The sequence below is a fragment of the Neolamprologus multifasciatus genome, chromosome 3 (assembly GCF_963576455.1).
Source record: "Neolamprologus multifasciatus chromosome 3, fNeoMul1.2, whole genome shotgun sequence".
Lineage (NCBI taxonomy): Eukaryota > Metazoa > Chordata > Actinopteri > Cichliformes > Cichlidae > Neolamprologus > Neolamprologus multifasciatus.
Window position 1 is genome coordinate 18259801 of NC_140441.1, and position 25552 is coordinate 18285352.

A 25552-nucleotide genomic window follows, 5' to 3' on the forward strand; every position below is an offset into this window, starting at 1 on the left:
GGCTTAATTAGTTTTCCAGTGGGAAAATGGGCCCAAGTGCACTAATACTGTTGCTCACTGAACTACTTCAACAAATGAAAATTGAAATGAAAACAATCTTGTGGATGTCATTCAGTCTAATAATGACACAGTTTATCTATCTATTACTCATATCTATGTGACACCTACGTGAGTGCACACCCACACCTACATGCACGCACATAGACACACACACACACGCACACACTCAATTTACAAGTAGGTAAGTAGAGTCTCACGTCAACATAAATTATTGTCAGATGAGATTAAATGTAATAGCCAGTGGCACATTAAACCTTAAAATGGTGAGCAGTGTTTTGCTTTTATTCTGGGGATGAATAACCTTTGTGTGACAAAAATATGCATGAATTGCTTCAAGGTAAATTTCTCTCATTTAGTAGGTTTTCTAATCGGCAGCGATATGTATATAAACCTTGACGTATACAAATGTACTGTTAATGATGAATCAGTTCATACTATAGAAGAAATATAGTATCATCAGAATTCAACTATTTTTAGATATTGAATTTATAAAACTGAATTTTTATCCTCCAAATTTCCTTGCAAAAATATCCACCTGCAAAAATTCACCCGCATAAAATTCAACTCCCAAAATTCACCTGCAAAAGTGATGAACTTGAATGATCCAAGCCAGAGCAATCAGCACTAGATTGAGTCGAGCGGCTCTCAGCCAATTAAATTATGCTGTTTGATCACATTACACCGTTAGCCAGCAGCGTGTCTCCTAAAAGAGAGCTGTTTAAAGGTGAGTGATTAAGTTTTTCTCCTAAATAGAGATCATTACAGAACGCCTAGTCCTACTTAAAATCCCACTCATTTTTCTTTTACTTTATCATCTACTCGAACTAAGGAAAACATTTGACTAACTCAAAGACAATTCCCACGCCTCCCCTGCCTGTCTGCAGAGGCAGTTTTGAATTTAGGAACGGCAAGATGGCAGCGGCAAACCCTGGCGGTTCTCTGGTAAGTATATTGTTTTTTATCTTCAAGTTTGTCTTTTGAAACGTTAATTTTATTTAAATCCGTTGCTCACGTATAAAGTACACAGACGGGGTCTCAACTCGTCTGAGGCGTGTCTCACTAAGCGCTACATGCTAGCATCCTGCTAACCGAGCTAACCTTTACATGCTGTGCTTTAGAAAATAGGATACTCGGTACAAAACCATACTTCGCAGATATTGATAGACGAACACTGCAAATATAATGTTGGAAACGAGAACGGCCTTTGGTGAAGGGGTAAAATACACCATGAATAAAGCCATAGAGTGAATGGCTGCCATGGTTGCAGAACGGCCTGATTTAATGACAAGAATGGGGAAGAGTGAGGTGAAGTGAACCAAAGCCACAAAACATGGTCAGACAAGGCGGGAAAAGGGCAGTGATCTGTCCGTCAGTATGAAGTTGGTGTGTGCTTTGGTGAACAAAAACTCCAGACCGGTAGCAGGAAGATGGGAGACTCATGTTTCACTGGTATAGTGGTGAATTAAAACATCATGTGTTGGGGAAATTTAGGTGTAAATGCATCCATACAGGCGAGACAGAGGCAGACCAGACAGTGAAGAAAACAAGGCAAACATTAGAAATATTAAAACGGAAATTTTAAGATTTTAGGATTAATATAACATATAATTAGGGATAAATGTAAGGAACACAATGTAAATTGCAAAAGCATACTCTGATTAAAAGAAACATGTAATTGGGTAGGATGATGATAATAATAATAATAATATTAAAAAACACGTACAAGATAGGCATGTATACTTGTACCCAGAATTTAACAACTATAAAGTTGTAGCATGCCAGTACCTTACACCATCCATTATATCCACAATTTCAGAAAAGGATATGGTCAATATCTTTACAAATACTATCTAAACTTAAACAGATAGCATAAGTTAAACGGGATATTCCGTCTGCTTTTTCTGCTTCTCGTATACACCCTCAGGGTTTGTGGTCAGTAGTAATGGGATAACCGGCTCTTTCGGCTCGGCTCACTAAAAAGAGCCGGCTCTTTCGGCTCCGAACCAGCTCTTCAGGTTGTTTTGTTGCTTTAATTAATTGTAATTGTAATAACTGATCATTTACCTCTGCTATTGGATATTTAACTCTCTACCTATCAATGTAGCCCACCACTTTGGAGATTTAACTCTCTCCTTCTGGCAGATAAAGAATGTTGTGAATTTATTTCAAGTTCTATCGAGGAGTTCTTGTCCTTCAATCAAAACGCTTCAGCGTCTTTGCTATGGGAGACTCTTAAATGCTACCTGAGAGGTCAAATTATTTCTTACTGTGTTCGTGCTAATAAAAACATTAATGCCAGGCTTAAAGATCTTATAGCTGCAATGAGTAACCTTGAACCTTGAAGTTATACACTGAACCCTTCTCCAGAATTACTGAAGCAGTGCTTTGTTACTTCGCAGTCGTGGCTCATATTATGAATATGGCGACAAGGCTAGTCGTTTGTTGGGACATCAGTTACCACGTCAGGCCTCCTCGCGTGTGATACCAAGTATTAAAAACTCTTATGGCGTTATTACTACAGATCTCTTGGAAATTGATTCTACCTTTAAAATATTTTACTCTTTGTTGTATAAGTCTGAATTTCCTACGGACAAAGCTAAAACAAATGAATTTCTTCATAATCTTTCAAACCCCGTTATTGGTACTAATATTGCTGGGCAGTTGGACTCCCCAGTTTCTGCTGAAAAAGTATTAAATGCTATTACAGCTATGCCAGGGGTGTCCAAACTTTTTTCACTGATGGTCACATACATAAAAATATAGGAGGGGCTGGGCCACTTACTAGAAATTAGGTATATAACCTTAGCTTTAGAGTATTAAAGTTAGAAAAATCACTTAAAAGTGGTCGAATAGGTTATATTGTTGAATATAATTAAAGACAAAACTGCCTTCATCACAGCTTTCCATAAATGGATCTTTATTGATTTATTCAGAAAAAGCTTTGGTAGCTCATTCTCAGAACAGCAGCCTCAGATTTCTTCTTAGACAGAAGATTTACAGCACAGAGAAAAAACAATAAAGAAAAATGGGACGTGTACATTTCAAGTTTATTATTTAAGTTATTAGGCTTAGCAACACACCTATTAACGTTCGTTTGAAATCGTTATCAACATTAACAGACTGAACTGGACTTAATAACAGGAGTGCATATAATTTTAGTAAATTATTCTGGTGAGTATCAGCTGCGCTGGGTATGTAAATCGGGCCATCCAGCCGCGGTGCTGATCGTACGCCGCTCGTGCCAAAAATCTGGACAAATGTCACCTGATCAAGGAGCAAATCTGGAACAGATGAGATCAGCTGACTTTGCATGTTCGTGCGATGTGCACAGTGGTGTGTACTCTGTGTGTTAACAAGAAAAGCGCATATAAGAAAGTGGTGTGCAAAAGCGGGTAGTGACAGAATTGATGCGCATTACTGATATTTGAAGCATGTGTACCTGCACATTAACACATGGGTACTGTGGAATATATTTTTTACTCACCTAAAGCGCTCGTGCTCTCGTCCACTCCCCACAAAAAAATAGCAGCTGTGCGGTGTCTGTGGCATTGGTGCTCTCATCGCATGCGATGGAGTAATCAAAAGCACAAGCTTTATCAAACAGTTGCAGTTTAATGTTGGCTGACAAGTCTTCAATGCGCCGCACAACTGTATTTCTGGACATGCTGACGTTGTTAAAGTCCTGCACTTTTTCCGGGCACATTATTTCGGTGACTTTAACGAGGCCGTGTTTTATGAGGTCTCCATCTGAAAAAGGCTTGCCATGTCTTGCGATGAGTTGGGCGACCTCATAGCTGGCTACTGTAGCCTTTTCCTGGACAAAATACTGTTGCTGACTCCGCAGGAAAGCTACCCTTTGCTTTAATTTCTACTCTCGCTCAGCACCAATGTAGGATGCATAGGCCTGATGTTTGGTTTCATAATGATGTCGTACATTATACTCTTTCATAACTGCCACAGTTTCAGTGCAGATCAAACAGACACACGTCCCCTTGAATTCTTTGAAGAAATATTCACTCTCCTACCGTGTCTGAAATTTTCTGCATTCTACCTTTCGCTTCTTTGGTTCTGCCATGTTTAGTAACTTGGGGTACAATTCTTCTGTGATTGTCCTTTTTGGTGGAGCAACTGCCTTGATCAACAGTAGCTCCCCCTGGTTTTAAAACTAAGAACTGCAATACACTCAAGCAAAAGTTGAAGTGCCGGCCATATTCTATTCCAGGGGTGTGCAACCTTTAAGACCCAAAGAGCCATTTGGACCCGGTTTCCATGCAAAAGAAAACACTGGGAGCCGCAAATACTTTTTGACATCTAAAATGAAGATAACACTGTATATATTGTTTTTTACCTTTATGCTTTGTGTGAACAACTAAGGTGTGTTGCTTATGAAATCCATGAAGTGCTACAGAGAAAATTACATTTTATTTATGTAATTAACACATTTTGAACTCTTGAAGAAATATAACAAAAGGAAAGACACCCAGCTGAACTAAAATGATCCATGTAGCAAACAAAAACTGTTGTGAGCCGCCACCCTTATATCGCCTTTGGGCTTTTGGAGCCTTGACCTGACTTTTTAAAAAATAAATAAATAAAAGCACTATGCTGATAAAAAAAGAAAAATAGATATTTGCAGAATTCTGCCTAAATATGTATTTTACCAGGTTAATGTGTGTGGCGGGGCGTGGTCTGCAGCACCGCTGCAGGGGAGGATGCGTGATTGCGGCATCCGCATAATAATAAAATATAATTTTATTTTTATATGTCAATATCACAATCTGCCAATTTAGAAGTACAAGTTAAAAAAGAACTAACATAAATTAAATACAATTCAGCTAAATACTTCTAATTTATTTTTCCCAAACCACGCGGAGCCGCACTATAAGGACTAAAGAGCCACATGCGGCTCTGGAGCCGCAGGTTGCCGACCCCTGTTCTATTCTATTCATAAAATTACTTGCAGGCCAATTAAAAATCGATCACGGGCCGCAGAGTTTGGACACCCCTGAGCTATGCAGTCTGATAAAGCCCCAGACCCGGATGGGTTTCTAATTGACTTTTATAAAACATTTATTGGTAAATTGCTTTTATCTGTGTTTAATGAATCCTTGGAAAGGGTTCATTACCACCTACTTTCACACAAGCCACTATAGTGCTCCTTCTCAAAAATGACAAGGACCCAACCTCCTGTGGTGTTGGTTAAAGTAATTGCATCTTGCCTAGAGGATCTGCTTTCTAGTATTATATCTGAAGAGCAGAATGGCTTTATAAAGGGACGTCAATTGTTTTTTAATATCCGTACAGTCTTTAATGGTATTTAGTCAAAGCATCTATCTGAATTTCCCGAACTTGTGATTTCTTTAGAGTCTGAAAAGTAGTGATGTGCGATACCACTGATTTCCTTTCCGATCCAATACCAAGTAATATTCAGGGTGGTATCGACGATACTGATCCGATACCAATACTTTGTACAAAAACTTATTTTATTTACTGTATCTCAAATTATAGCATCATAATGATTACAGGACATCCGAGTACTTGTTTCCAACAATGACGGCAGCTGCTTAGTTTTAATATTACTCTTATTTCTCTTTCTGGGTCGCAAAAAAACTTTTAACATATTTTCACTTGAGAATGTAGCTGTGTAAACTTCAAATATCTGAGCCGCCGACACATCATTTTCAAACCCCCGAGGTCTTTCGCTACTCGGGTTAAACATGATATATAAGTCATAGATAACTTAAAAATGTTATTGTTTGGCTTTTTCAGTGTTTTATTTGTTCATGAGTAAATCAGTTTGGCTGAGATTAAAGTTATTAGATTAGATTAGATTAAATTAAATTTAACTTTATTAATCCCTCAGGAGGGTTCCTCCAGGGTTTTCACACAGCTGAATAAACGTCAAACAGAAAACTGATTAAACAGAAGTGTGAGACGGTCGAGAGTTTGCGCCAGCGCCTGGTTATATTTTAGATAGCAAGGAGCAGACGGCAGAGTTTCACTCCACCGAGGGAGCTCGTGACGTATACCCGGCTTTCTCGACCACGAAGGCCGGGTCCTCAGGTGGAAGCAGCCTCTGAATTTGGACACCCCCGCTGTTTCCGGACATTTAACGTATTTTATCCGATAAATAAACACTGTAAAATATTTATCCCCCCCAACAGCCTTTTTGAATGTCTCCCTAGTGTGGCCACAACACCTCACGTTTTTGCCACATGTATCGCAAACCACGTCTCAGTTTTTGTGGAGGTAAAATAGTTTCGCACATGACTCCAATTACGCTCAGCCATTGTTGTGAGTGCGCACGCCAAGGGGCTGCGAGACAGACAGCCTATTTCGCAAATGACTATGAAAGGTGGAAGAGGAAGTAGTTCCTTTGAATGTAGACATGTAGAAATGTTATAGTTTCTTTCCACTGTGTTCCTGTTAATGATAAACTACAAATTTACCCTAAATTACTAAAATATCGATATTTTAATGTGAGAATCGATTCTAGAACATAAATGATTGGTATTAGAGGAATCGATATTTCAGGATTGATCCTTTTCACTACTGAAAAGGCTTTCGATAGGGTGGAGTGGGAGTACTTGTTTGTAGAAATTTGGATTTGGCAATAAATTTGTTTCTTGGATTCAACTTCTTTATTCGTCCCCTAAAGCCAGTGTTTATACCAATGATGTTTATGCTGATTATTTTGCGCTGGGTCGTGGTTGTCATCAAGGTCACCTCTACCCTTTGCCATTGCCATCGAGCCTCTGTCCATCACATTGAGATCTTCCTCTGTATTCAGGGGAATCATCCATAATGGAATTGCACATAAAGTATCATTGTATGCGGATGATTTGTTATTATATATGATTGACCCTCCATGCGCCATCCCTGCTGTTTTCTGTATTCTGGAGAACTTCAGCTCGTTTTCAGGTTATAAATTACATTTGAAATTCCCATTAAAACGGCAGCATGTCAACTTCAACAGTCCGAACTACCCTTTTGTCTCAGTCCATTGGGGTTTAAATACTATGGGATTAACGTGACTCGTTCTCTATCCGTCCAGCCTCATGCCACGTCTGCTGGAGGGCCCGAGGAGCCCGTCCGGCCTCATGCCTCGTCAGCTGGTGGGTCCGAGGAGCCCACCCAGCACCACGCCTCATTAGCTGAGGGTCCTGGAGGACCCAGCCAGCACATCCTTATGTCCAGCCTCATGCCACGTCTGCTGGAGGGCCCGAGGAGCCCGTCCGGCCTCATGCCTCGTCAGCTGGTTGGTCCTAGGAGCCCACCCAGCACCACGCCTCGTTAGCTGAGGGTCCTGGAGGACCCAGCCAGCACATCCTTATGTCTTCTGACGGTCCGGGGAAGTCTGAATCATCCCCCGCGTCTTCTACACTGCCGCCTGCAGCATCACCATCGCCGCCTGCAGCATCACCACCGTCAGATTCCGCAGCCGCCACGCTGCCGTCAGGTTCAGGAGCTGTGTCTTCGTCCACGCCTGGTCCGGCCTCCGTGTCTTCGTCCACGCCTGGTCCGGCCTCCGTGTCTTCGTCCACGCCTGGTACGGCCTCCGTGTCTTCGTCCACGCCTGGTACGGCCGTTGTGTCTTCGCCTGCCTCGTCTGCTTCAGCCTTCTCTGGTCCTGCCTTGTCTGGTCCTGCCCCGTCTGGTCCTGCGGTTGCCACACCGTCATCAGTTCCAGCTTTCCAGGCCTCTAATTGGGCATCATGGCTGTCGAGGCCGGCCTCCTGAGAGAGCTCGTCGGCCTCCTGAGAGAGCTCGTCGCCGCCACTGGCATCGCGGCCGACCTCCTGAGACAGTTTGTCGCCGCCGTTGGCATCGCAGCCGACCTCCGGACCTGCTCTGTTGCCGCCACTGCCTGTCTGCGCCGCCGCCGTTGCCGTGTGCACGGTCGGCCCCCAGAACTGTTTCCCCGTCATGGCCGTTGCCGTCCACATGGTCGGCCCCCTGAACTTTTCGTGGACTCATGGTTTGACCCTGTGTAGTTTTTTTTTTCAGTTTATTTCTGGACTTGTGCTGCTTGCGTTGTGTTTTGTGGTGATGATGATGATGAATCTATGTTTCAGTTATTCTTGTTTAGGGATTAGTTCTTAGGGTTTGTGTTCTCATGTTTATTGCAGGTTCAGTTCAGTGTCTAGTCTCTCTCAGTGTCGTGTCTGCATCTTTGTCTAGTGGTTTCTTGTTTCCTGTTTTATTGTGAAAGTCTATGTCTCATGTTAGTGTGTGCAGCTTTGCTCCCCCTGTCTCGTTAGCCCTGATCTTTCCCAGCTGTGTCTCCCTCCTGTTGCCCATTCCCTCATTACCACCCTGTGTATATAAGCCCTGTGTTTTCCCGTGCTCGGTGTTGCGTCGTACCATCAGATCATGCCTGTGTGTTTCCGGTTCTCCATTTTCAATATTCAGTGTTCGAGTCTTGCGTTTGGATCCTCCTGTCCGCACACACAGCCCTGACATGTAAGGTCTCCTCTATACCAGCTTTGCTCTGTTCCTCTTTACCCATAAAAACCTCTCTGTATACTGATAATCAGGTGGTTCTTAACACAATCAAGATCTGGTTTCAGTTTAGATGGCACTTTAATTTTGTAATGCCATTTTCCTCAGTTCCTCTAAACGACAACCATTCCCCCCCCTTCACTATTGGACTTGACATTCTCAGTGTGGTGTGACAAGGGTATAAAACAGGTCAAACATTCATACTTTGATAGTTTTGATAGTTTTGCCAATTTGTCTTCTCGTTATGGTCTCCCTGTTACCCATATGTTTTGCGATTTTCAAATTCGAAATTTTGTTGCCAAGTGTTTCCCAAATTTCCCCTCTTTACCTCCAGAACAGCAGTGGGAAACTACGCTATAATTTATTCCTCATCACAGAGGAACCATTTCGAAACTCTATGATACTATCCCATCTTTCAGTAACCACTCAAATGTTAAGCTTAAGTGCACATGGGAAGGGGAACTAGGAATTCAAATAGACAAGGAGTCTTGGGAACAGGCTATCGTGAGGGTGCGGTCTTCCACCTCCTGTGCTTGTCTTGGACCTTATCAGGTCATACACAGGGCACATTTCTCTAAGTCTAGGCTTCCTGAATTGTATCCAGAAGTGGAAAACAAATGTGATAAATGCCATGGCTCTTCTTGTCACCTTAGCCACATGTTTTTTCTGTGTCCTGAGCTTGAATGTTTCTAGACCGGGTATTTTGCTATTATGTCAACTGTTCTTGGGGTAACGCTTCATCTTTGTCCCCTGATTGCTATATTCGGGATTCCTGATTGCTCACATACACGTGATTCTACACAAAAGGATATCATAGCTTTCACATCCCTATTACTGAGACGTCTAATATTGTTGCATTGAAAGTCTGTTAAGTATCCTACTATTTTCCAGTGGCTTAAAGATGTCATGTTTTTTGTAAACTTGAAAAAACTAAACTAAATATACTTTTAGTTTTTTTTTCATATAGAAGTATAATTACTTAGAAAATTTAACATTTTGTTTTAAGTATGTACTTGTTTCTTTTTTAGCTAAATTGTCCTTTTGTAAGAAATTGTAAGAAATAATTTTTTTATGTATACCTCAGTTTACTTGATATTAGTGTAATCGTGTTCTTATTTCTGCATTTAAAAAAATGTTTTCATTATCATTAGCTTTCTGCTTTTCATTAGTATCTATTGATAGATGTACCTTAAAACAGATCTGTATCATGTTCCTCAAGTTTTACTTATGAATCATTGTTAAAAGATAATAGCTGAGTTCACACCCTCAACTAATGTCATAGAGCCTAAATATAATCTCACTCTAAAGTCTTAATGACTAACTGTCAGTGTTAAGTCCCGAAAAATGACTCATGTTAACAATTTGAAAGATGAAAGAAAAGCAAAAAGTGAGTAATTGAAATATACGTTTTTGTCCGTTTGTATCCTCTCTGAAAGATTCATGTGCAGATATACTGACCAACATGTGAATAAAAACAAAAAGCAGTACTATTTAAATACAGTGCATTAAAATCCAAAGAACAAATGTAATAACCAATTAAACTAAAATATTGGTTTTTTTTAAGCCATGCTCTTTTATATCCTCAAATCTTTTTAAAAGACTCCTGCCAATATGGACGTCACTTTAAGCCCTTTCAGTCTACTTTTGATACTTCTGATGTAGCTTTTGCCATTCCATTTCATTCAGATTTTTTTTTTTTTCAATTCTAACAGAAACCTCGAGGGATTTGTATTGACGTTCTGAATGTAATTGTTAATTATGATGTGCAATTCCAAACACAAAAAAGTCTCCAAATGCATTACAAAATTTTTGTAGTGCCATCTTTCCTGGTATTAAGGGGCTATTTATGTATTCAATAAATAAACAAAGTGCCTGACATAACAATTGTTGGTCAACACTTGTATGTAAACCTTTTTCTTGCAGAAAATATTACCAAGGGTAAAATGTGTTAGTAATATTTGAGAAGAATAGGGGGGTTTAAAAATAAAAGCAGTAAAATTACTGTCAGAATGGCTGTTTGGTTCATCAGCTGACATTCTGGGCAAGATGCACACCACAAAAAGCTGTATGATGAATAACCTATACTTACCATTCATCTTGGACATACAACATAATAGCAGTTTATCAGAAAACAACCTCCCCAACAATGCCCAGTCCAACTGAAAATTGTTGTTATGGATCTCCCTAGCCAACATGCTGATTTCAAACTTTCTCACTGAAAGAATTTAAGATGTCCTTCTTAATGAATAAATAATCCAGTAGGACTGTGTAAAGCTTTGGTTCTCCTCAGGACTGTGCTCTGTCACCCCTTCTTTTTATTATGCACACCAAAAGCTAGAGGACATCTTATGAGAACAGATTTATAGTTACATTTTCTGATGGCACTGTACTCTTGTCCTTGCTTCAAGGTTCTGAGTTTGTCCATGGTCCTCTTTTACCTGAATTTGTGAAATGGTATGATGATAACTATCTGGACTTAAATGATTAAAGGAAGTGATTATTGACTTCAGACACTGAAACTGAGTATAAAGCCAGAGTTACTCAAAACACTGATGTCAGATTTATAAGACTACACTATCTTTGACCATCAACTCAAGTTCGATGTGAAGACAGATTTTGACGTAAAATGGAGTCAATAAAGACTATTTGTATAGGAGGCTGAACTCTTGTAATAAGAAATTATTTATTGCTCATTTGTTGAAAGTCTTTTAACATTTTCTTTTATTTGCAGTGTTTTGTCTGGTAAGGTAGTAAGGATACAAACTCCCTCAGCATTATTGTTAACACCTGGTCCAAAATCACAGGGGTCAGGCAGACAGATAATGAATGACAGAAAATCAGGTGATAAAGAAGGCAAAAAACATCATTATCCATCCTGAACATGTTTTGTCATCTGAGTTCATGACTTGCTTCTCACAGCTAGCAAGGCAACCACATGAAGATGAGAGAAGTGGACCCAAATGCAGACAAAGGAGATGAAGGTGGATGTTTAACTGAACACAAGCCTTTATTTGTGGCTGAAATGAAACACTACAAAACAACTAGTTAAAACTTAAACTGGGGACAGCTAAACAAGAAACTGGAAACATAGAACTAAACAACCTGAAACCCGGAAACATAGCTGGTGAGACCCTGGGTAAGAAGAATAGAATGATGAAACACCAGTGATGATACACAGATGCTCTGATGAAGAACAGAGGTAAACACAAACCAAATATACACACAAAGTAACGAGGTGAATGCACAACAGGAGGAAGACATGGCTGAACCTAATAGACATGACGAGACAGGGAGGAAGCAAAATAGAATACAATGACATAGGACACGGACTTTGCTTTTTTAGAAAGGATCGAATCAGAAGAACTTCCTGGTATAACTCTGAAATGCGCCCCTTGAAGCAGAACACTGGTAAGCTGGACAGGAAATGGCATCTCACTAATTTAGACAATCCTCACTTGGCTTGGAAAAGTTGGCTGCTTTATTCAAAACAAGCCATCCGTGAAACTAAAACATCTCACTATTCATCACAGACTGAAGAAAATAAGAACAATCCTAGATTTCTCTTCACCACTGTAGCAAGGCTGAATTTTAGCATGTATATGTTCCTTTCCATCCAAAGATACAAAAATCATATGAGACAAAAGGTGCATGCATCTCATCAATACAAACAGGTGGCTATATGCTGTTGGCAGTAGTACAGTTGACTTCACATACACAGAGGAATCTACAGATATACAGGGAAGCTTAATTAATGGAAATTCGTCTTCTCAATGTCTGTTACTGATACAGCAGTGACTGATTTTAGTAGGATCAAACTTTCCACTCACAGGACCCCTGGAGATCTATTACATGTACACCTAAAATTCTGCTTTTGCTTCCATTCTGGGTGCTATTTTCTCATCATTTGTCAAAAATATTAATTGATCATAACAGACGCTTCAGAAGCTGTTCACCATACTTTCTTCAATATAAGTGAAGCAGGTGAGCAGGCAGAGTCCCCAACCAAAATACACCATGGACAACACATAAAAAACAAACAGCCTTGGAAAAAAAGAAAAAAAAAAAACCCCCAGCAACTATTGCTTATGAAATAATTGCTGTTATTACCTGTCGGCAAACACAACAATGTGTCCGCCAGACAGAAAAAGATGCAAAACTATCACCAGTGCTGTATAATGGATAACCAATTTATTTATTATAAACTGAAAAAAGAACAAGTTGAGTCTTCACATTAGATTCAATCACAGAAGTCCACCTTTATACAGTCTAGATGTTGAAAACTAGCCATGATATCTGTTCTTAAACAAGTGAGCAGGCAGAGTCCCCATTGAGCATGGACAACACAAAAAGAACAACTTTGGGAAAAAAAGAGCAATAAAAAGCAGTTACTGGTTATGAACTTCCTGTTACTATCTGTCAGGAAACTCAACAATGCTCCAGCCAGACAGAAAAAGATGCAGCTATCCAGCCAAAACCGTCACCAGTGATGTATAATGAATAACTAATTTATTAATTATAAACTGGAAAACAAAACAAAAGAATAACACTAAAGTCTTCTCATTAGATTCAATCACAGAAGTCCACCTTTATACAGTATGGGTGATGAAAACCAGTCATGATATCTTTGCTTATAGCTTGGTGAATTCAGCTGGCTAAATCCACAAAGAGAAGCAGCACAGGTCAGATGATCAGGGCTGAGCCAAGCAGCACGGAACTGAAAAGCTACCGAACTAAATCACTATAACTCAAACATGCAATCTTCCATAACGCTGCCTGTGTATCCCCTTTGTATCAATGTGGTGCCAAAACTCAGGCTTGGCATGACAGACCATTTGGCCATTTGACTAGAGTGCACAGGGCATGTTTCAGGTAATCTTCCAAGTTGGCATCTCGAAAAAGATACTGACTGAGTAGGGCACATTATTTATGTCTTACTCTTTAAAGAAGCTATACAGGTAACTAGGCATCAAGACTATTCTGACTCTAGGGTTTAGTCATAAATTGTATATCCATCCATCCATCTTCATCCGCTTTATCCGAGGCCGGGTCGCGGGGGCAGCAGCCTATGCAGAGAGGCCCAGACCTCCCTCTCCCCAGCCACCTCCTCCAGCTTATCTGGGGGAACACCAAGGCGTTCCCAGGCCAGCTGAGAGATATAATCTCTCCAGCATGTCCTGGGTCTGCCCCGGGGCCTCCTCCCAGTGGGACATGCCCGGAACACCTCACCCAGGAGGCGCCCCCAGGAGGCATCCTTGGCAGATGCCCGAACCACCTCAGCTGGCTCCTTTCGATGTGGAGCAGCAGCGGCTCTAGTCTGAGCCCCTCCCGGATGGCCGAACTTCTCACCCTATCTCTAAGGTAGAGGCCAGCCACCCTTCGGAGGAAGCTCATTTCTTCCGCTTGTATCCGCGATCTTGTTCTTTTGGTCACTACCCACAGCTTGTGGCCATAGGTGAGGGTAGGGACGTAGATCGACCGGTAAATTGAGAGCTTCGCTTTTACACTCAGCTCCTTTTTCACCACGACAGACCGGTGCAGCGTCCGCATTACTGCAGCTGCAGTCCCAATCCGTCTGTCGATCTCCGGCTCCCTTCTCCCATCACTCGCGAACAAGACCCCAAGATACTTGAACTCCTCCACTTGGGGCAGGAACTCATCCCCGACCCGGAGTGGGCACTCCACCCTTTTCCGGCTGAGAACCATGGCCTCAGATTTGGAGGTGCTGATCCTCATTCCCGCTGCTTCACATTCGGCTGCGAACCGCTCCAGTGCGAGCTGGAGGCCCTCACCCGATGAAGCCAACAGAAACACATCATCTGCAAAAAGCAGAGATGAGATTCTGAGGCCACCAAAGTGAAAGCCCTCCGCCACTTGGCTGCGCCTAGAAATCCTGTCCATAAAAATTATGAACAGAACCGGTGACAAAGGGCAGCCCTGGCGGAGCCCATCACCCATCGGGAACGAGTCCGACTTATTGCCGGCAATGCGAACCAAGCCCTTGCAACGGTTGTATAGGGATCGAATGGCCCGTAGCAATGGGCCAGACACCCCATACTCCTGCAACACCTCCCACAGGACACCCCGAGGGACACGGTCTAATGCCTTCTCCAAGTCCACAAAACACATGTAGACTGGTTGGGCAAACTCCCATGCACCCTCAAGTATCCTTGAGAGGATAAAGAGCTGGTCCAGTGTTCTGTGACCAGGACGAAAACCGCATTGTTCCTCCTGTATCCGAGGTTCGACTAGCTGACGAACTCTCCTTTCCAGCACCCTGGCATAGACTTTCCCAGGGAGGCTGAGGAGTGTGATCCCCCTGTAGTTGGAACACACCCTCCGGTCTCCCTTCTTAAAGATGGGGACCACCACCCCGGTCTGCCAGTCCAGGGGTACTGCCCCTGATCTCCACGCAACATTGTAGAGGCGTATCAACCAGGACAGCCCTACAATGTCCAGAGCCTTCAGGAACTCGGGGCGGACCTCATCAAGAGTTGTTTAACTGCCTCAGTGACCTCGCCCCCAGAAATTGGCGGGTCATTCCCCTCATCCCCAGACTCTGCTTCCTCCTCGGAAGACGTGTCAGTGGGATTAAGGAGGTCCTCGAAGTATTCCTTCCACCGCCTGACAATTTTCTCAGTCGACGTCAGCAGCACTCCGCCAGCACTATACACAGTGCAGGTAGAGCACCGCTTTCCCCTCCTGAGACGCCTGACGGTTTGCCAGAATCTCTTTGAGGCAGTCCGAAAGTCTTGTCCCTATTGCCAGTCTTGGCAGCCGGGGATCAGTCTGCCAGGGCTTCCGCTCCTGGCTCGCCCTCGGGCACCCTCCCCGGGCCTGGCTCCAGGGCGGGGCCCCGGTAACCCTATCCCGGGCAGGGTAAACTGTTCCCTCGATGTTCTCTTCATAAGGGTCTTCTGAATCGCTCTTTGTCTGGTCCCTCACCCAGGACCATGGCAAATTGGTCCTGGGTTCTAAATTGTATACCTTTAGGTTATTTCAACCTTATCTTTACCTACTCAAACAGCAAAACATCACAGGAGACAGTGTAAATTTCTTATACATTCTATATTCTGGTTATTGTGACTTTCTTACAGAAAATGTAAAAATTAAAATTCACTTCACAGAATAAAAATATAAATATATATTTTTATGAACATACAATTTATATAAATAAGAAAAGTGACAGTGCTTTTTATTTGGGGGGCGGGGGGGGGAACCACATGTAGACCCACTTTTTACACTTTATTATACATTTTTTTTATATATACTGTGTATGCTCTATATGAAGGGAAACCTGAAACCTTTAATTTACAAGCATTTAAAAAGTATAAGAAGAGCTGTTGCGGATAATTTTGTTACAAAGTCAAGAAGTTGTTTCTATATATTTTTAATGTTTAGTCTTTTTCTATATAAAAGAGGAACAGTTAACAGACATGTAGGCAGAGACACACTTAAAAGCAAGAGGGTCTTTGTAGGGTCTTTACCTTAACTTAACAATTTAAAGCACCTCGAGGTGACTGTTAGTGTGGTTTGGTGCCATATAAATAAACTTGAATTTAATTAAACTAAGCAGCATAAACTACTAAGCCTCTAAGATAAAGCACCCATTTTGTTTTATCTTTTGCCTTTGCGTTGTTAGTTAAATTTTTCTATTTATGATTCAATTAACCACATGCATAAAAGAAGTCTGTGTCATTCTGTTCACTACAGGGCCATTCCCACCAAGAAATATTGTCATATTGACAAACATAGCAATTCTACTCTTTCTGATGTGTCCAATAAATAAAGAGCTGCAGTGAAAGAGATCATCTGCTGCTTGTCTTTCAAATGAAAACCAGCACAGATGCTATTGCTGGCTTGATAGAAGCCATAACAGCAGCACCAGGGGGAAAACAGTGCTGGAATTAATCTTGTGGCATACTCCACTTGAAGCTGTAGTTGCAGTAGATGTAGTAGTTGTTGCAGTAGTTGTAGATGTTGTTACAATAGTTTTAGTAGTTGATGTAGTAGTTGTTGTACTGGGTGTAGTTGTTGGAACAACAATTGTAGTAGTTGATGCAGCAGCTGTGGTAGAAAAAATGTACAAAACATTTTTAACCAAGTCACTCTAAAACATTTGAGACTTTTTGATCAAACATAACGACTACGGTTACTCACCTGTGTCATTGACAGCGATGGAGTCCCTTTCAATGTCAAAGCCTGTAACGTTTGAGGCTGTACTCTTCAAAACATTTCTAATCTCAGTGTTGTTTGGAACAGATGTGTTTACAAACCGAAGTTCTATCGTGTTGATGACTGATCCCTGCCTGTAAATGCAGAGACAAAAATTATAGATTGGAATATTTAGGGCTTTAGGTGAGTGCTCTTAAAATTATATGTCAAAATACTGAAATTACCTGAAGCTCACAACATTCAAGGAGACAAAAGAAGAAGGGAACGCCAATTTGTAAGGAGGTTCAATCTGCAGACACAAAGGAGAATTTTCTTAAAATTCAAGCTCAAAACCATCCTGCTCTGAGGCAACAGGGATAACTCACTAACTAAAAAAAACTGGGTAAAACTGGGAAAACTTTCACAAATTTTAAATTGATGCAGTTTAATTACTTTATACAATTTTATCATAAGTATATTATCCATCTTCTAGTGAGAGAAATGTAGTGCTTTTTGTCTTGAATATGTCCTGTAAAGTCAGGTTCAATGTATGAGTTGGAGATGAGAAAGACAGTAGACAAGCGAAAGAAAGAGAATCTTTATCTGTATTTGTTAAAGTGAAAAGGTTTGTTCAAATATGAAGTGAGAACCAACATCTTAAGAGCTTGTCTCCTTTGAGAGAAGAATAAACATCCAGCAATAATACTGACTTAAAGTGCTTTGCCACAAGTACAAAAGACTGCGGATCAATAGCTCAAAAGCACATGTGTAAATCTTGGGACAAAGTGTTCCAGAGTTTTTAACAGTGCAAGTAAATCTCCATAAGTTGATTCTGTTCATCTGGACGTAGCGTTTTGGATGAGTGACGAAACATTTCTCCCACAAAACACTACATCCAGATGAACAGAATCAACTTTTGGAGATTTACTTACCTGGATGATTGAGCATGCATCAAAGTGCAAGCAAAGATTCTATAGTTGATCTGTTCCTGCTGTAATTCAGTGAAATCCTGTATTGAGCATTTAGTACTTTAATAGCTGTTCTTTAGACACATCATTCATGCTACTTTCCACAAAGTAAAACACTTACCTGTGCCTTTATAGATGCAGCTCGTGTTTTAAAAGCTTCAGATGATGAATTCAACAAGTCTGTTGTAAAATTGCTTTGAATGGATCTGAAAACAACAAATATGGGGGTGGTGGAAGGCGTAGTTGTGGCTGGGGCTTTGGTGGTGGTTGAAGCCGTTGTTTTTGTGGTGGTGGCACCTGTAGTTGTTGTAGTGGCTGGGGTTGTGATGGTAGTTGCTGCCGTTGTTGTTGTAGTGGCTGGGGACGTGGTGGTGGTGGCTGCTGTGGTGGTGGTGGTGGCAGCCGTTGTTGTAGTGGCTGGGGCTGTGGTGGTGGTGGCTGCTGTGGTGGTGGTGGCAGCCGTCCTTGTTGTTGTGGCAGCCGTTGTTGTTGTAGTTGCTGGACCTGTGGTGGTGGTGGCAGCCGTTGTTGTTGTAGTGGTTGGGGATGTGGTGGTGGTGGCTGCTGTGGTGGTGGTGGTGGCAGCCGTTGTTGTTGTAGTTGCTGGGGCTGTGGTGGTGGTGGCTGCCGTCGTTGTTGTAGTGGCCTGGGATGTGGTAGTAGTGGCTGCCGTCGTTGTTGTAGTGGCTGGGGCTGTGGTGGTTGTGGCTGCCGTCGTTGTTGTGGTTGTTGTGGCTGCTGTGGTGGTGGCAGTCATCGTCGTTGTTGCGGCTGCTGTTGTTGTAGTTGCTGGGGATGTGGTGGTGGTGGCTGCTGTGGTGGTGGTGGTGGCAGCCGTTGTTGTAGTGGCTGGGGCTGTGGTGGTGGTGGCTGCTGTGGTGGTAGCCATTGTTGTTGTGGAGGCTGGGGCTGCTGTGGTGGTGGCTGCCGTTGTTGTTGAGGTGGGTGGGGCTATGGTGGTGGTGGCTGCCGTCGTTGTTGTAGTGGCTGGGGCTGTGGTGGCGGTGGCTGCCATCATTGTTGTTGTGGCTGGTGCTGTGGTGGTGGTGGCAGCCGTTGTTGTTGTAGTGGCTGGGGCTGTGGTGGTGGTGGCAGCCGTCGTTGTTGTAGTTGCTGGGGCCGTGGTGGTGGTGGATGGTGTGGTGGTCGTGGCAGCAATTGTTGTTGTAGTGGCTGGGGCTGTGGTGGTGGCTGCCGTCATTGTTGTTGTGGCTGGTGCTGTGGTGGTGGTGGCAGCCGTTGTTGTTGTTGTGGCTGGGGCTGTGGTGGTGGTGGCTGCCGTCGTTGTTGTAGTGGCTGGGGCTGTGGTGGTGGCTGCTGTGGTGGAAGTGGCTGACGTTGTTGTTGTAGTGTCTGGGGCTGTGGTGGTGGTGGCTGCCGTCATTGTTGTTGTGGCTGGTGCTGTGGTGGTGGTGGCAGCCGTTGTTGTTGTAGTTGCTGGGGCTGTGGTGGTGGTGGCTGCCGTCGTTGTAGTGGCTGCTGTGGTGGTGGCTGCTGTAGTGGTAGTGGCTGCTGTGGTGGTTGTGGCTGCCGTCGTTGTTGTAGTGGCTGGGGCTGTGGTGGTTGTGGCTGCTGTGGTGGTGGTGGCGGTGGCAGCCGTCGTTGTTGTAGTGTCTGGGGCTGTGGTGGTGGTGGCTGCCGTCGTTGTTGTAGTGGCTGGGGCTGTGGTGGTGATGGCAGCCGTCTTCGTTGTTGCGGTTTCTGTTGTTGTTGTAATTTCTGGGGCTGTGGTGGTGGTTGCAGCCGTCGTTGTAGTTGCTGGGGCTGTGGTGGTGGTTGCAGCCATCGTTGTTGTAGTGGCTGCTGTGGTGGTGCTGGCAGCTGTCGGTGTTGTAGTTGCTGGGGCTGTGGTGGTGGTTGCAGCCATCGTTGTTGTAGTGGCTGCTGTGGTGGTGCTGGCAGCTGTCGGTGTTGTAGTGGCTGGGGCTGTGGTGGTTGTAATTTCTGGGGCTGTGGTGGTAGTGGCAGGTGTGGTTGTTGTAGTTGCTGGGGCTGTGGTGGTTGTAATTTCTGGGGCTGTGGTGGTGGTGGCAGCCGTTGTTGTTGTTGTGGCTGGGGCTGTGGTGGTGGTGGCTGCCGTCGTTGTTGTAGTGGCTGGGGCTGTGGTGGTGGCTGCTGTGGTGGTAGTGGCTGACGTCGTTGTTGTAGTGTCTGGGGCTGTGGTGGTGGTGGCTGCCGTCATTGTTGTTGTGGCTGGTGCTGTGGTGGTGGTGGCAGCCGTTGTTGTTGTAGTGGCTGGGGCTGTGGTGGTGGTGGCAGCCGTCGTTGTTGTAGTTGCTGGGGCTGTGGTGGTGGTGGCTGCCGTCGTTGTAGTGGCTGCTGTGGTGGTGGCTGCTGTAGTGGTAGTGGCTGCTGTGGTGGTTGTGGCTGCCGTCGTTGTTGTAGTGGCTGGGGCTGTGGTGGTTGTGGCTGCTGTGGTGGTGGTGGCGGTGGCAGCCGTCGTTGTTGTAGTGTCTGGGGCTGTGGTGGTGGTGGCTGCCGTCGTTGTTGTAGTGGCTGGGGCTGTGGTGGTGATGGCAGCCGTCTTCGTTGTTGTGGTTTCTGTTGTTGTTGTAATTTCTGGGGCTGTGGTGGTGGTTGCAGCCGTCGTTGTAGTTGCTGGGGCTGTGGTGGTGGTTGCAGCCATCGTTGTTGTAGTGGCTGCTGTGGTGGTGCTGGCAGCTGTCGGTGTTGTAGTTGCTGGGGCTGTTGTAGAGGTGGCAGCCGTCGTTGTAGTGGCTGGGGCTGTGGTGGTTGTAATTTCTGGGGCTGTGGTGGTAGTGGCAGGTGTGGTTGTTGTAGTTGCTGGGGCTGTGGTGGTGGTTGCAGCCGTCGTTGTTGTAGTGGCTGGGGCTGTGGTGGTGGTGGCAGCCGTCGTTGTTGTAGTGTCTGGGGCCGTGGTGGTGGTGGCTGCTGTGGTGGTAGTGGCTGCCGTCGTTGTTGTAGTGGCTGGGGCTGTGGTGGTTGTGGCTGCTGTCGTTGTTGTAGTGTCTGGGGCTTTGGTGGTCGTGGCAGCCGTCGTTGTTGTAGTGTCTGGGGCTGTGGTGGTTGTGGCTGCCGTCGTTGTTGTAGTGTCTGGGGCTTTGGTGGTCGTGGCAGCCGTCGTTGTTGTAGTGTCTGGGGCTGTGGTGGTTGTGGCTGCCGTGATTGTTGTAGTTGCTGGGGCTGTGGTGGTTGTGGCTGCCGTCGTTGTTGTTGTGGCTGCCGTCGTTGTTGTAGTCGCTGTGGCTGCTGTGGTGGTCGTGGCTGCCGTCGTTGTTGTAGTGTCTGGGGCTGTGGTGGTGGTGGCAGCCGTCGTTGTTGTAGTGGCTGGGGCTGTGGTGGTTGTGGCTGCAGTGGTGGCGGTGGCAGGCATCGTTGTTGTAGTGTCTGGGGCTGTGGTGGTTGTGGCTGCCGTCGTTGTTGTAGTGTCTGGGGCTGTGGTGGTGGTGGCAGCCGTCGTTGTAGTGGCTGGGGCTGTGGTGGTTGTGGCTGCAGTGGTGGCGGTGGCAGGCATCGTTGTTGTAGTGTCTGGGGTTGTGGTGGTTGTGGCTGCCGTCGTTGTTGTAGTGGCTGGGGCTGTGGTGGTGGTTGCAGCCGTTGTTGTTGTAGTGGTTGGGCCTGTGGTTGTAGTGACGGCATTTACATGTAGTCATACAAATTTAAATTAACCTATTCTGAGTCACCATTCCCAAATCAGTCCGTAATATGTTTATGTCTTCCCAATTCAAATATCATGTCATGAATTCATTGCAATAGTTAACACAAGAAGTTTTAGTAATTCTTGTGTTTCATATAAATTGCCCTCTCAAGTAATCTACGATAACCTGTAGAGCTAAATAATTTGTACAGTAGAACCAAGACTGCCGTTAAAGATGAGTGAATGCTGACCCAAAGCCAGCAGCCACACCCTGTGCTTCAACACGTAACAACAGCAGCCATGCGCACTCAGGCTACAGCCTTCATATTTCCCTCCCATGTTTTTTCAGTAGAATTACTGTGGTAATTGTTTTGAAGTCTCTTTGTGTTGCTTTTTATTTTTGTTTTATCATATTGGTTTTGTGTTTATACATAAATGATAAGAGATCATACGTGTTCTCATTAGGATAAGGATTTGGTTGTTGTGTGGGAACATCGGCTATAGTTTTATATTGTTAAATGTTATATTACAACGTGTTTCATTTTACAGAGAAACGCAAAAGTAATGCCAAGAGTAGTGCAACAAATACTTCCTCCTTGGAGTAATTAAATTACATACTGCATTAAATACATTACATAATACCTTTTAGTACTTAATATATCAAGTATGCTTTTAAGTAAAATGTTCTGTGTAATATATGTAATGCATTACTCTTTTTTCAGTAATTACGCAACACCAATACGGGCAGGAATTGATAAGAATTTTTCAATTGTGATTCTATTATTGTTATCACTTATCGATTCCTTATTCATTCCCTTTGGCTCCACTTCATGATCTGCAGACCATGTGGAGTGGAGAATAGTGGACCCAAACACAGACAAAACGAAGCGTGGAAACAAACTTCATTTAACCTAGCCCAACCCAAACTGAAAAAGAGCTGTTTTATTTGATGCCGAGCAAACCAATAACAAACAGTAAATGTCAACTCTACTGAGGCAGCATGGAGCGGAGAGAGTGTGGACCCAAATGCAGTTGATATCATATGGTTTCTCATCTACTAAAGAATCAAGAGGCGGTTTTTGCTGCTTTAGGCAAACTAAGGCACAAGCTACTCATTTTAACTCCATAAGAGCTGGTGAAACTCCAAAAGCTGGTGGCTGTCCTTGACCCATGCAGATATTTTTTTTTAACTTATTGGTACTGTTTCTCCAAAAAGCTCTGTAGTTGACAATTATTGCGTAGATTAATAATTACTTTCTTGAACTGTCTACTACAGGTTTGTGACTGAGCTTCTTGGAGGTGAGACATGTGTCTCATGTTCTACCTGCTTTCTGCCACCTGCATCACACCATCGAGGTCTCCTTTGATGACTGAAACTACATGGTGAAATTTAAGACTGCCTTCACAAAGGACCTATCCCAATGTGTAACTACACTCAACCATCAGTGGCTCAAGATAGCTACTGTGCTTGATTCATGCTTTAAGGATTTAAAGTGACTTGCAAGGGGAAGAGGTTTGGACCAGCCTTGAGGCCCTGCTGCAGGAACAGTGTAAAGATGCCACCACAAAGGAGCCAGCAAAGGCAAAGAGCCTCCTCCTCTCTACATTGTCTTCAGACTCTCATTCAAATCAGGAAGCCCTGTGTAACAGGGTCCTGAGTTTGTACAGAACAGAATCAACCATTAGCAAGAAAGACTGCCCGCTGCAGTGGTGGTCCAGTTGAGCAGGGACCCACCCACAGCTGTCTGTCCTGGCCCACAAGTATTTGATTAGTCCTGCCTCTTCTGTCCCATGTGAGAGACTGTTCTCACTTGCAGGTCACATAGTAACAAAAAAGAGACCTGCCTTGAGAAAATGTGAACAGACTAGTTTGTCTAAGTAACTGGCTGAAATAGATGGACAGTAAATAAGCATGGACGTACTGTGAGTCCAATGGGTTTGCTATGTTTTGCAGTAAAATGTTCGATGATCACACTGTTTTAGCCTAATGTACAAAATAATTTTGGCTAAGGTTACTCAGAGTTTAAAGGTGAAGCTGTTCAAATACCCTTTTATGTTTCTGGCTTATTTTGTTTAAAAAGAAAAACTGCACTTTATGTTGACAGTTTTTCATTATTATTTAAAGACAATACCATTTTGAAAACGTACTTAAACTACTTAAAATAGCACTTTATTTTTAAGTCTGCCCAATTTTGGCCAGGGATATTATTTTTGTTTCTCTGTTTTGCAGTTTAAATATTTTCCCCCATAAATTAAAAGAACTTGAGTTTACAATATTCATGTCCATGTCTATTATTTAATTCTGTCGCCCACTAAATTGCTTTTAAATTAAAAAAAAAACATTTGCACTTTGGGGCAAATTTTCTTGTGCGATTAAATGCGATTAATCATGGTTAATTAATTACAATAACTTCTATAAAGTAGAGTAAGAGAAATATGGTACCTTAAATATTATTATTTGCTCTCTGACAACATCATAATGTGAAGTCTGGTTAAACTGGGTCATATCACATTGTGGCATAGATACCTGGCCAAAATTCATTGTACTGCATGAAAGGTCTCACTTCTATCCACATTTTCATGGAAAGCAACCTTTACCTATTATTCCTTTTGTAACACTCTAAAATAATCTCTTAATATAATTATTTTTACACTGAATTATATTGTTTCTTAAAATTGTAAAATAATAATAAGAAATTAGTTAATTGATTACAGTAATTAAGAGAGACGAAATGGATTTTCTCGGCCTTGAAAATGTTACAAGGTTTTATTTTATAGCTCAATGTTATGAGGGCTCAAAAACATTGGACAAAAATAGGAAATTTCAGCTTAGTAATTACATTTTAAGTTGTGGTAACTCCAAATACTTGAAAAGTATGAAGGCAATATTTTGTACTGCTTCATTGAATATGATAAGGCTGTATCAAAGCTGATTATGAGGGGGCTTAGTAGGAACCTTTTAACCTTTTTCAGAAATGAGTGATTTTAAATGGAATGATCCATGTGTCATGGGGCGACTGTGGCTCAGGGGGTTGGGAAGCGTATCTGTAACTGGAAGGTCGCCGGTTCGTTCCCCGGTCGTTGTGTCCTTGGGCAAGACACTTTACCCTACTGCCTACATTTTCAGGCAGTAGGGTATAGCAGCCTCGCCTCTGTCAGTCTGCCCCAGGGCAGCTGTGGCTACAACCGTAGCTTGCCTCCACCAGTTTGTGAATGTGAGAGTGAATGAATAGTGGCATTGTAAAGTGCTTTGGGTGCCTTGAAAAGCGCTATATAAATGCAATCCATTATTATGTGTGCTGTGTTACTGCATACTGCATACTGAGTATGAGGGACACCACTCAAGAGAGAGAAGCTTTCTCTCTTGTCTCTCACATACAAGAGCGACAGAGAAACTACACTTTTTTTTTAAAAACAAAACTTTCAACAAGTATGCAAAATGTCCTCATCTCATCTATACCACACTCAAAGTTGTTACTAAGCCCACGTTTTGTAGAAATTAAAAAAAAAAAAAGTAGAAATTTGGCTTCATCTTGCATCACTAAGTACAATTCACCTAGATTGTACACATTGAACTCAAGGTAATAAGTGTCTAACCATTAAAGTATTCTAACAATCAGTGTTCTTACAGTCAACATATTGTCTGTAGCAATTATTTATGAGGGTATATATAGCTATGCTAAAGCAGTTCATTTATTTTGTATCAACAGTAAGTTTAGCATCACTTAACTTACCTATAAGAAGCAACAAAATTGATATCATCAGTCCAACGGCCATTGTTTAATCAGTTAAATCTGTAAAAGAAACATATGTCAAGGTTGTGCACATAGATTAATAAACAAATTTAAAAAAAAACTAGTTAAAAACTCGGGATAACAGAATTTTACAAAAATACAAAAGGTTTTGATCATTAACTGTACTCATCATAACACTTCTCAATAAAAAAACGATGTATGACAATTTTAAAATAACATATGTAAAATAATTTATTAGGATTAGTTTAACAACTAAAGTCATATTCACAGTACATGAAATCTATTTTGTATATTGTACTTACCAAAACTGAGATCAGATGAAAATGTATTAATTCTCTTTTTGTTTTTTTATCTCCTGTAGATATTCACCTCTTTGCTCTGTTAAACCTTATGTTCACACCTCTTGTGGCCTTATATATTTCAGAAGAATGAGGGCTAATGACGTATGTGAGAGATGATAGAAGAGAGGAACAACGTCACATCACAGGATTCACAAGTTTGTCAAGTGATCAACCTGA

The 25552-nt window shown here is 42.8% G+C and overlaps 1 protein-coding gene and 2 long non-coding RNA genes across 3 annotated transcripts; 1 reads left to right on the plus strand and 2 right to left on the minus strand.

The window, feature by feature from the left end:
• The first annotated feature begins 889 nt into the window (after nt 1-889).
• On the plus strand, nt 890-10233 carry LOC146521832 (uncharacterized). Its single transcript, XR_014870625.1, has 2 exons — nt 890-1002; nt 7115-10233. It is a non-coding gene; the product is annotated as an uncharacterized LOC146521832 (long non-coding RNA).
• Nucleotides 10234-15764: 5531 nt separating this feature from the next.
• LOC146521833 (uncharacterized) lies at nt 15765-19065 on the minus strand. The gene is made up of 4 exons (XM_085140703.1): nt 17803-19065; nt 16959-17023; nt 16720-16868; nt 15765-16626 (listed from the first exon to the last, which is right to left on the minus strand). Exons 1-4 carry the CDS (start codon nt 19063-19065, stop codon nt 16409-16411), a joined length of 1695 nt encoding a protein of 564 aa, XP_084996829.1. The 3' UTR covers nt 15765-16408.
• Nucleotides 19066-21224: 2159 nt separating this feature from the next.
• On the minus strand, nt 21225-25323 carry LOC146521834 (uncharacterized). The gene is made up of 2 exons (XR_014870629.1): nt 24588-25323; nt 21225-24296 (listed from the first exon to the last, which is right to left on the minus strand). It is a non-coding gene; the product is annotated as an uncharacterized LOC146521834 (long non-coding RNA).
• Nucleotides 25324-25552: the final 229 nt, after the last annotated feature.